The sequence below is a fragment of the Balaenoptera musculus genome, chromosome 5, assembly GCF_009873245.2.
Source record: "Balaenoptera musculus isolate JJ_BM4_2016_0621 chromosome 5, mBalMus1.pri.v3, whole genome shotgun sequence".
Taxonomy (NCBI): Eukaryota; Metazoa; Chordata; class Mammalia; order Artiodactyla; family Balaenopteridae; genus Balaenoptera; species Balaenoptera musculus.
Genome location: NC_045789.1, coordinates 32164192 through 32176867, shown reverse-complemented (window position 1 = coordinate 32176867; position 12676 = coordinate 32164192). Strand labels below are relative to the sequence as shown.

General features: G+C 33.3%; 1 protein-coding gene across 4 annotated transcripts in view; it reads left to right on the top strand.

The window, feature by feature from the left end:
• The window catches only part of LRBA (LPS responsive beige-like anchor protein), a 745100-nt gene that overhangs the window by 586325 nt on the left and 146099 nt on the right, over nt 1-12676 (top strand). For all 4 annotated transcript variants that reach the window (XM_036852028.1, XM_036852030.1, XM_036852029.1 and 1 more), the window contains exon 47: nt 6832-6984. In XM_036852028.1, the coding sequence (XP_036707923.1) occupies nt 6832-6984 (153 nt within the window). The remainder of the gene's footprint in view (nt 1-6831; nt 6985-12676) is intronic.

Below are 12676 nucleotides of genomic sequence, written 5' to 3'. Positions count from 1 at the left end.
TCCAGTCCAAATTTAGAAGTGAAAAATATGTGTTGAAAGCAGGAGAGAACTATAGAGTATTGAGAGTATTCATCATAAAGTGAGGCATGTTGAACTGTACTGTCACTGCTAATAAAAAAATAAATAAATTTGTTTTAAATGTGATAGCTATTCAGTAGGAAGTATTAAGTCTCAAATATTTTTGTGGTCATATTTACTTTTACAAGTAAATTTTATTAAATTCCCTTAGGATTATGTTAAAAGCTTTTAAGAATGGCCACAATCAGTGAATTACCTGTTGACTTCAAGAATCAGACAAGTTGAGTCTCTAATTTGGGTTTGTTATCAGGGGCCACATTAATGATAATAATAATAGTAGTGGTAGTAGTAACATCTTTTGTGCATGTAGAATTCTGTATTATCTCATTAGCCACACAACAACCCTGTGTTTTAGAAGAGGCGACTGAGGTAAGTAAGGGCCAGAAAAATTAAATTAAAAGCACGTGACCAGTAAGTTGAATAGACAAGATGCAAACCCAGTTATTCTCTTTACTGTATTAGATTGAGATAGATTATCTATTTGTTCATTTGTAATCCATGATTTTTCTTTATTTTGAATTTAAAATGCAAGTTTAATATCTAAAACCATACAGTATATATTTGATCTGTCTGGAAGCATTATAGATTATTTTTTCTTCTCCAATTTAAAAATTGCTGTTAACATTTCTTTTACTAAAGGAAGAAAATAGCGTTTTATCTACTCGATAAGGAGAAACTAAATATCAATTTGAATACTTTCAGATATGCAGTCCATTTAAAATGACTTATAGGTTCAGTTCAACTCTAATAACTTTCTAAAAGATTTTCTCATTTATGGGCTAACAAAATAAATACTTGCAAGTTAATATGTATCAGAACATGCACTTTTTAAAAATATATATTGTTCATCAACTCTTTTTTTGTTCATTAAGAAAGTTCACTTTGGATTTTTTCCTTCATAAAATATAGTTTTTCCAATGTAAAAAGCTAAAATTTCGCTTTCACATCTTTTTTTACCATCAGTATCCCCAAAACAGTATACATTAAATTAGTTACCTTGCTATTGTGCTTATGTTTGACTTGTCAGGATTTCATATTTTAGTAAAAATAAAATAAAAATTTAACTTTAGTTCTGAAGTAGCATCTTGGTTTTTATTTCAGGTTTTATTATCTTGTTTCTTTGAATTAATAGACTAGTATTTGGCATGATTACCCAGGTATTGTTGAAGTGATGGTTTTAACTCAATGGATAGAATTGGTGACTATTAGAAGGTGAATCATACAGCCTTGCTGCAGAGGCCATTCATATCAATGGGGATCATACCTTAGAAAAGAAAACTAAAGCATATGTGTGGTCACAACCAATCCTTGTCATTATGCCATGAAAGCCTTGGGATTTGTGATCAAAGCAATGGGCTTATCCTGAACTGTGGTATAACCTCTGGTTGAACCTTTGAAATTTTTTATTTTAGGAGATGATACACTACATTTTGACCATGTTACTTACCTCTAAGACCTGATGGCCTAATTAAGTGATAGTGATTAAAATTATTGTCAGCAAGTCAGAAGAAAATGTGAATTGTAAATATCTCTGTCCTCTGTCAGTGTTGTTTACTTACTATTTTCCACTGATGTTTTAAAGAATTGCTGAACATGTGTTTTTTATCCAGAGCTGAATGTTCTGTTCTGATGAATATAAAACATACTTCACTTTGTAAATGTACATTAGAAGTATTAGAAAGACATAATCTTTGACTCTATCACTAAATTTCATCTGTCAAAGGAGATAATTCTGAACTATAATATTTGGTGTTATATCAAGGCATAGTTCTTAGAAAGATGCTTTTAGGATTAAGACGGAATTCTACTTATAACTTGAATGTCACTATCATCCATAGTAAAATTCAGGCAGTATATATACTTATTTATCTTTTTGGTTACATGTTGGTGTACCTCAGTTGAGTTCAGTATGTTTATTTTATGTTAAGAGGGTATTCAACTCCCATCAACTGATTTACTTATGCAGATTTCCTTCCAATGAGATTGTAATATGGTTTAAGTATATGTACTCACTCCTTTACTTAATTGTCCTTATTTGATGATGTCCTTTATACTATATTAGATTCTTTGTAATCTTTCTCTTCAGTGTTAATTTATTGGGAACATTTGTCCTACTTTAAATTATCTCCTACTCCATGTATATAGTCCTCTCTAAACCAACTAAATAGTTCTTCATTGATCACTGGAAACACATGATATATGCAAGTTTCCATCTCTGTACCTCTTCTTAAGATATTCCCCTTGTCAGGACTGTTCTTGTCTTTCCCCTCTGCTAATATTTATCTTTGACTTTAAGTACCATTCTTCAATCATTCATTCAACAGATTTTTACTGAATATCTAACATGTGTCACTCACTATGTCTAGGCTTTGGAGGTGTAGCAGTGAACAAGATACTTAAAGTCCTTTATCTCCTGGAGCCATCAATTTAGAGGGAGCAATACAGTTTGATGAGTGTTATATTAGGGAAGTACAATGTATTATGTTCTTCTCCCTAAAGCTTTCTCTGACCACCTGAACTTTTAGACATCCTTTTCTCTTTTGAATTTCTAGAGTACTATTTGTGCCTACAACCAATTTCCTCCTAAAAAATGTATCCTTTCACTGTTAGATCTGTGATCTGATCTGTAGAGGGGAAGTGGCACTCATGTCTCCATATCCCAGATCCTAACACAGTTCTTTGCAGAGTAAAAATGAAATAAATGCTTTTTGTGATTATGATATGTTTTATCACTCTTCATACCTACCTAAAGCTTATATCAAATAATCAATTAAATAATGGGAACTTTAAAAAGTTTTGTACTGCTCATACTGAATTCTCTCTACCATTTTGTCTCCTAGAAATAACTGTCAGTGAGTATATTGGTAACTTTTTATCACTGAAATACAGTTGACTCTTGAACAACATGGTTTTGAACTGCACAGGTCCACTTATGTGTGGATTTTTTTAAATAGTAAATACTGTAATAGTACCCTGTCCAATGTTGGTTGAATCCATGGATTTGGAACCACCCATGTGGGATACAGAGGAACTGCAGATAAGGAGTGCCAACTATAAATAACACTCAGATTTTTGACTGAGTAGAGAGTAGGCACCCTAACCCCAGTGTTGTTCACATGTCAACTGTATGTATAAATTCATAACCACCAACTCAAGTATATAAGAAATGTCCTAATTTGAATTCAAATCTTCTTTATATTATGCTAGTAGGAAGTTCTTTCACAGTCATTAGATGGGTAGGGCAGAGACCTCCTTTTCCCAGGGCTTGAATGAGATCCAGGCTTATGTGGTACCTAGAAAATTGGCTCTCACATCTTCAGTTCATCTTGTTCACTAGTAATATCTTCATTGTCTAGGACACATGGTCTTTTAGAAGCTGGCAGCTCTGCTGATTATCTAAGCTTGAGTTAAGAAATATTTGCTGATGCCAAAAGCCCTGGTGCCAAGGGACTGTCTTCTGTAAGTGTACCATCATGAAGCCATTGTGTAGAGGTGGGCAAATTGTTCTCTATGTAAGGGTGCTTGACTGAAGGAAAGGAGAAGCAAAAATCCAACCTGTACTGCACTTACCAAACTGAGTTCTCTTGGGGCTGAATTAACCCAGAAGGATTGCTTTTTTCTAATTCATACAGAGGCACTATGTGGACAAGTAGGGACCTTGATGACCACTTACCATCCCCTAGGTTCCAGCCTAACCTCTTCATCCCCTCCCCTTGCCCTCAGGCTAAAGAAAGCTGACTACAGATTTTGAGAAACTTGGTTCCCTAGAGGAAAAACTCTTCTTTGGTTTCTGTCTTTTTAAAAATATTAACCTTTGACACTGCTTCTCCTAGACGTTTTACATAATCTCCCATTTGCTTAGACTTTCACAAAGGACAGAAAAAGAGGATGTCTTCAGGAGGTCTCTGCTCTGGACCTTGCAAATGTTCTGGAAATGCCTGACAACTCTCTTGAAATTGGAGAAGTGTATGGGGTGGGAGGTTGGGAGGTAAAAAATAAAGAAGCAAAACATAAAATTCCTATCTCGATAAATTTCAAGTGAAATATTAAGCTTAATTTTTAATTAATAAAGTTTAAAATCTTAATTTTGAAATATTTTTATAGTGTCCACTCTACAAAATTATAGGGTATCTATCTTTAATAGGAAATTGCAAATAAAATCTGTGGTAATTATGGAAATTGATGAATTATTACCTCCCTCCCAGCATTACAGAAATTATGCAACTGAATGTTTAACATGGTCCAGTAAGATTTAAAAATTGCTTTCTTTGTATCTTTTATTACAAATTTCTTGTTTATTTTATGTGTAATTTTGCTCCATTAATTTTGAGTTAAATTAACTGAATTTATATTTAGAGTAAGCTGTCAATATTAAAATAAAATAAATTCATAATAAATTTATGTGTTTAAATAAAGTAGGCCACGAACAAAATATATTTCTGTTAATTGAATTTATTTATTTATTAATTAATATATTTATTTATTTATTTATTTATGGCTGTGTTGGGTCTTCATCTGCTGTCTAGGCATGGTCTCAAGAAAGAGTATATTTTTTGCATATTTTTACTATGCAATATATATCTCTGATTTATAATGCAGATGACTGATCTCCCAAAACTTGGGAGAAACCTAGCATCTAAAATTCAGCCATTATAATTGTTTTGATTCCTAGGAGAATTATATAGAAGCATAATGAGTATAACAGGCAGAAGAAGGACAACATCCTCTAATTGTGAGAGCATTAGGGTGAGGGTACGGGTGGGCAGGTATTATTGAAATTTAAAGAATAAGTAATTAATTAAACCAAAATGCTGCGTTTGATTTTGAATACACAAGGAAGGCATGGTCCTCCATTACTATTGTAGAACAAGACTTGGCAATAGTAACATTCCTCTTTACTAGCACAAGTAATATGGAGTGAAAGTAAGACATTTTGGGAAATTTTCTCAAAGTTGGAATTTATTGAATGCATACTTCAGCAAATTGATAGTTATAAAGTGCCATATTTATATACGGGTAAATAATAATTATAGCATATTTAAAAAATTCTTCCTATATGTGTAGTATATATACATATATACATATATAAATAAAATATTTTTTTCAGGAGAACCAGTTGTTTTCTTATGGTGGAAGAATGAAAAGGTTTTGTTTACTTTTTTAAAAAAATTGCTTAGAATATATGTTAAAAACATATTTTAAATGTTTAGCACTGTATATATTATGTAATAGAACCCATGCTTTTTTGATGATTATGGACACAGGCTTTAGAGTTAAAGAAATCTTGATCTAAGTTCCAAATTTATCATAAATCAGCTGCATAACCTTGGGCATATTACTTAACTTCTTTGAGCCTTAGTTAATTTTTTAAATAGAGATGATACCTTACCCTGTAAAGTTGTTGTGAAGATTAAGTGTGATAAGTTGTTGTGAAGATTAAATGTGATGTTTATTAAGAGTTTATTTTAGTACTTGACTCATCTCATGCAGTAAGTTATTTAACTAAAACAAATTGAATATAGCTTTTTGTTGCATAAAATATGTCTTTTGTCAATTAGACTTATATGCATCATTTTGGAGAAGAGATTCTTAAAATTGTTGTATGAACATTGCATCATTTCATTTATGGTTAAACTTAATTAAACTTATTAAATTAAACTTATGTTAAACTTAACAGGATCTTCCTTTTAAAAAAATTAATTTTGTTCAGTTTAAATGTTTTGCAAGTCAATGATCAGGTGGTTGTCAGGCATTTGGAGGACAAGCTCATTTCTACTCTGCTTAGTTAATTATTGTGATTGTAAACAAAGGATGTACGATTCAAAGTCAAGGAACATTTCACATGGATGATGGAGGTGATAATAGCTTAATTCCTGCTGAATTTTTTTTCTTTGCTCTAGTGAGTTCATACTGACCTTGTCCAAAATCTGATGACCTCCCTATTTCACTCAACCATTTGGAAAGCCGGGCCTGCCATAGCTGGCCCTGAGGGGGTATCTGAAAGACCACTGAGTCACTGACCCATGTCAAGACTGGATTTCAAGTCTGATCTATAGGACCTCTGAAATAGTTATACATGGGGCTTATTGTACACAAAAACCTAACTGGCTGCATTTTTCTGCTTATTAAGTATCCTGTTAAAGCGTATTTTAAATGTCCTTATTAAAGTCATGTTTATATTACTTAGTTTCTCATGCAGGTCATTTTCTAGACTGATTATAAATTTTGATCTTTTATAAGAGTTAGTACCTTAAAACTAAACTTGAATGTTTTGAAATGTGAGCGAAACATACTGTTACACCATGGCCAAATGCAATGAATATCTTCCTGGTTGGTGATGGACCAAAGCATTTTAATGCTTATAAAGATTTTGGTTTTTTTCTGGCAAAAATTCCATATACCTCAAAAAAATCTAGTTTAAGCTGTTGTTGTTATTACAGCATGTTAAACTCTGTTTATATGTTGTCAAACCTCAAATATTACTCAAATGTTGGTATATAAGAGTCTTGAGTTTGTAAGACTTGTCCTAAAGGAAAGCATGTGACCACCCAGTAAGGTGTTATTTAAATTTGGTTGGATGGGATCTGTCTACCTTAATAGAACTTTGTGATAGGGCTATGATATGAAAAGAGAAAAAAATTTTCCTATGTTTATTTTGTTCTTCTGCACAATAGGAAATGATCAGCCCTTTTATGAATACCTAGTCAGTATTCTACAATTTATAATATGACATTGTCTTTTATTTTTGTATAGGAGTTGATCCCTGAATTTTATTATCTCCCTGAGATGTTTGTCAACTTCAATAATTATAATCTTGGAGTGATGGATGATGGGACAGTAGTGTCTGATGTTGAACTTCCTCCTTGGGCCAAAACCTCAGAAGAATTTGTTCGCATAAACAGATTGGTAAGATAGTAATCATCTACTCTGTCTGTCATGAGCCTTTTCTCAAAGTATCTTTCATGTGTTGGTATAATCATTAACCCTTGCTCTTCTGGGCAAAACTGTAGTTGATAGGGATAACTGAAAGTGATGTAATAGTTCATGAATCTCCATATATACTTTATAAAATCTTATTGACATGAAAGGTATAATGGTGTCTTTTATTCTTTTATGCAGAATTTAGGTTACTTTTATATGAACATGATGATTCAAGATTATAAGTGAATTTCTTGTAGAATTCTATGCTTTTTCAAATATGAGTTTCTTGTACTAGGAGAAGAACATAATTCTGTGTTCAGGTTGGAAGGCCATTGTACATTTTGATAATAGAAACAAGATTTTCAAATTATGTGCTGTATCTGTCTTTTGAAGGAAATCTTCATCTAATATTTAGAATATGAAAACTTAAAAACTGAAAAGTGCAATAATCATTGTGCTTACAAACAACTCCTCAGAATCCTCTCCCGTGGACTCTTTAATGTCCTCTGTTGTATGGGTTCTGGATTACTTTATGAAAAAATAATATGACTTTACCTTTTTACCTTTAACTTTCATAAATGCTTGGAATCAGGGAGCTTTATTCTCAGTTTTTTAAAGTAGTTTCTTTATCATACTTCATATTTCATATTAAAAATGAAACCTGGGGCTTCCCTGGTGGCACAGTGGTTAAGAATCCACCTGACAATGCAGGGAACACGGGTTCGATCCCTGGCCTGGGAAGATCCCACATGCTGCAGAGCAACTAAGCCATGCGCCACGACTACTTAGCCTGCGCTCTAGGGTCCACGAGCCACAACTACTGAGCCCGAGTGCCACAGCTACTGAGCCCAAGTACCACAACTGCTGAAGCCTGCACACCTAGAGCCCGTGCTCCGCAACAAGAGAAGCCATGACAATGAGAAGCCCTCGCACCACAACGAAGAGTAGCCCCCACTCGCCGCAACTAGAGAGAAGCCCGTGCACAGCAACAAAGACCCAACAGCCAAAAAATTAAAAAATAAAACAAACAAATAAATAAATTTATTTAATAAATAAGTAAATAAATAAAATAAAAATGAAACCTAAATTGCATTGTATTTTTAATTTGCACTAAAACAAGGAAAATTATTTCATTTTAGTTTTCTTGGTATGCTTACCTTTTCAACCAACAATTATATTTTAATCCTGTACAGTATTCTAGATCCTAATTGTAATCCCATTATTACTGAAAATTCATATTTTACGTATACTGGAAGCAGTGCAGTGGGAGTGGAAAGAGCATAGGCTTTGAAGTTAGACCAGTTTTCCTAATCGTGGATAACTCAGATTGCTGGTTATGGGACCTTAGGCAATTTAACCTTTCTGAGCCTTGATTTCCTCATTGTAATTTGAAAATTATTTGTGTAAAACTGTAATTATGTATGTAAAATGCCTAGAATTTTCTCTGGCTTACAGGAGGCCTTCAGGCAATAGCACCTAACATTATTCTATCACAGTCTTAAGGTACATGTTGCATTTTGGTTTACTGCATGTATTTTTCAAGTTTTTTAAGTTAACTGTAATTAAAATGAGAGCCCAGGACAAAGGTTAGCTCTGAAAGATGTTAAAGGAGATGTCAAACTTTTAAATGTGACAGTTATCTATGGTCGTGCATTTTTTTTTTTTTTTTTAATCTCCAGGGGTATGTAGATGTCAATAGGAGGTCTAGTCATTCTGCAGTTTTTTGGGGTTTTTTTTGTTATTTGCTTTCAGTAATTTTCTGTGCTTTTAAAACACATTTATTGAGGTATAATTACATACCGTAAAATCCACCTTTTTAAAAGTGCTCGATTCAATGAGTTTTAATAAATGTATACAGTTATGTAACCATCAGCACAATCGGCTTACCTCACTCCAAAAAGTTTCCTTGTATCTGTTTGCTCCCAGTCGTGGTCCCAGGCAACCGCTGATTCTGTCTCTTTAGTTTTGCTTTTTCTAGAAATTTTATATAGATGGAATCCTGCCGTATGTAGTCTTTTTGTACCTGACTCTTTCACTTAGCATGATGTTCTTGAGATCTCCATATTGTGCATATATGAGTAATTTCTTTGTGTTGCTGCATAGTATTCCATTGTATAGATATAACACCTTTTGTTTATTTACCAGTAAACAAGGCTCTTAAGAATGTTTGCATATGTCTTAGGGTGGATATCTGTTTTCATTTCTCTTGGATAGACTCCTAGGAGTTTAATTGCTGAGTCATACGATAAGAATATATTTACCATTTTGCATTCCCACCAACAGTATGTGAAGTTTCAATTTGCCATATCCTTGCAAAGACTTGGTATTGTCAATCTTTATTTTAGCTCTTCCAATGATTCATTGTGATTTTAATTTGTATTTCCCTAATGACTAATGATGTTGACCATCTTTTCACAGGCTTATTTCCTACTCTTAATATGTTCTTTGGTGAGCTATCTATTCAAATCTTTTGCCTGTTTTTTAATTGGGTTGTATGTCTTTTTATTATTTAGTTGTAAGACATCTTTATATATCCTCCATAAAAATCCTTTGTCCAACATATGTTTTGCAGATATTTTCCTCCTAGTTTGTGGCTTGTCTTTTCCTTTTTAATGGTTCCTTCTGAATCACCATTTTTTTTTTTTTTTTGAGAATTATGTTTTATTCAGTGGACTTTCTAAGTACTTCAAGCCCAGGTAGTTGGAACATCAAAAGATTGCTGTTAATTAAGGAAAACCAGGTATCTGAAATTAATGAATTTAGTGCTTCTCTGTGTATGGGAAGATGCAAGAATCTGGGCTCTTTGAAGTCATTCCTTTGATATACACCTTAGCTGTCTGGGGCCAGTATCCTGTTCTTTCCCTCCTGAGTCCCCGGGGGTGCACCGTTGGGGGTGGCTGCAGTGCCTGAGGGCTTACTGTGGGGCGACAGTGTATGACAGGCTGAATCACCATTGTGAATAAATGTTTTTGCTATTAGGTAGATGTAAAATAATATTTATATAATATTTGAAAGGTATAAATAATCATCCCCATTCTTGAGGAATATATTTTTTAAAAAATTAAAACCATGTTCTGATCATTTTATTATTGAAGCATTTTTTCTCAATTTATACTTTTAAGTCTCAAGGGAACCAACTCTCTATTAATCATTACCATATTTAAGTATTGTTAAAAATACAAAGAAATTTGTTAATGTGTTTGCTTTAAAAGAGGTCTAAGGCAGAAACATTTGAGTAAGTTATATTTAAAGCTCTTCAACAATATTTTGACAATTAAGAAAATGTGACTGTATAAAGTAACATAAGCCACTCTCCTGATAGTACCCCCATCCCTACTTTCAGTACCCTCTCTTCAGAAGAGCCAGGTCTATTTGGAACAAGTCTCACAAGGGCACCAAGGAAAAGAAGGTGGCAACTTACCAAATTGTTTTCCAATAAGATTTTGGTTTTGCCTGCTCATGCTCTAAACTTATGTATGACTATGAAATGTTAAACAGTAGTATTTTATAATACTAACTGCACATTTAATGTAACTTATTATTGAGTTATTAAACATTTGTCCCAGTGATTCCTCTTTCTCTGAGTTTTACAGATGTCTTCATAGTTTAGCTTCTGAATAAGCTTATATTCTTAACAGAACTCATAAAAATTTACTGCAAGTTAAATGCAAACATTTTACAGTCAAATATTTACATCTCTGATAATTTTAACTCATAATTAGGAAAATACTTGATTTTACTTACATGTGCCTTTAGGAAAGAATTTAATAACTCATTCATTCATTGAAAAATATTTATTATACACCTATGACGAACAAAGCTTTCCTATGGTGCAGTTCATATTGATTCGGTTTAAATTTTCCTGTTAACTTTCTGTAAGTGACTAAATTATTAGTATGGTATTTTATGTAGGTTAGCCTGTTATCACATAAGGGTTTTATCACCCTCCTCTTTTTGGTTTACCTCGTCAAGTCCACAGATTTTATGCAATGATTGTAGCTCATGAAATGCATACTACTTTGATCTGTGACCTTTTTGCGGTGCTAATCGGGTTCCTGATATCATTATACCTTTGCTCATTAATCATATTTCCTGAAGCCCGTCAGGCAGCCGGACAGCACAAGTCCCTGTTTTCAGCCCTCTGTTGGCAGGTTTCTGCTTTTCCAGATTATTACAGACGATACTTTGGCTTCTCATAGCCAGAGCCACATCAAGCTGTGTGTTACAATTAAAGTCAGATGGTCCTCAGGTTGAACAGGGATATAGTGTTGCAGCTGTCTCTCTTCCTGGAACAAACCAGCACCAAGAACAGATGATCTATAGGACAGTGAATAATAACAGATTGTACGGTACTCCATTGGTAGCAGGGGATCATAGATTTAATGAACTGACATACTCATTTTAAGATACCCAGCATGTCTTTTTTAAGTATTTGGTTGCCCAAGTATTATTTCAAGGGAATAGAATATTTTTAGGAGCATGATTTTGATGGTGGACAGTAACGCTACATTTTCTTTGTGTTAGAGGACTGTAAGTGCTACCTTATCTGTAACTATTTTACTCCCTAAGCTTTCTGCAGGCAGTGAAGATGTAAATAAGGATTTGTGAGTTGGCCTTAAGTGTTGAATTTATATACAGAAGATAATATCCTGTGTATTTTAGAAAGAAAAACTTTCATAGGTCTGATTATTCTTTCAGGTATATAAATTAAATTTTCTTTGTTCTGACGAGTTGGAATCAGGGTAAAACCAAAGCAGTCTTAACTACATCCAAGAGATTGGCCTGTTTTATTTAATACTTCCTAGACCAGAAAAAAAGTTATTCCAAATACTGCTTCAGAAATATAAATGAGAAACAGGCTCTCATACTTCCAAATAGTATGAAAATGTGTGAATTCAGACTGCTCATCATTATCTCATGATATAAGGTCGATGTTATGGACCTATATTATACTGCCTCTTACAACCTTTGAGTTTTAAGTTGAATAAGAGACAAAGAAAATCATACCCTCAGCAGTAATATTATTTGTAAAAGTTTGTAAAAGTTGGTGAAGTGGAGCATTTTGTTTTTGCTGCAGGATGTGTAATTTATTCAAGTTATAATAATAATGAAAGTAATTTGTTCATCTAACAGGTACTTACTGAGTTGCCTATCTATGTACCAGCACCGTTAGACTCAGTGAAACAGGCAGACAATACCTCTACTCTTTGGAGGTTCCTTCCTTTTTGATAACTTAGGCTGTTGAAGTAGAAAGCTGCTCAGGGCTGAGAGGTGGCATGAATTTAGTAAAGGAAGGCTCCTATTAATGAACTGTCCTGAGGTTACCAGTTAGAATCACCTTTGCTTTTGTGTATCTTCTGTAGCTTCTCTCTTTCCTACTGTTTCATAAAGGTGACATGGGTTGTCACTTGCTTGAGAAGATAAAGAAAAATTAAATGAGTGTGTTATCTTCTTTCCAGATAATATATGGACAGATTAAAAGTGATTTTTTTATATTGTGGTCTACGAGAAACATAAAAATTTCAAATTTTATTTCACCACCAACCTCGTCTTTTCCTATCTATTGCTAAAATTTAAATCTCTTCAGCGTAAATCTTCATAGATTTTATATATGTGCATGAACTAGGTCAGTCTTTTCTTTTTCCTTTGAATGGAAAATTTACAATTCTTAAGTGAT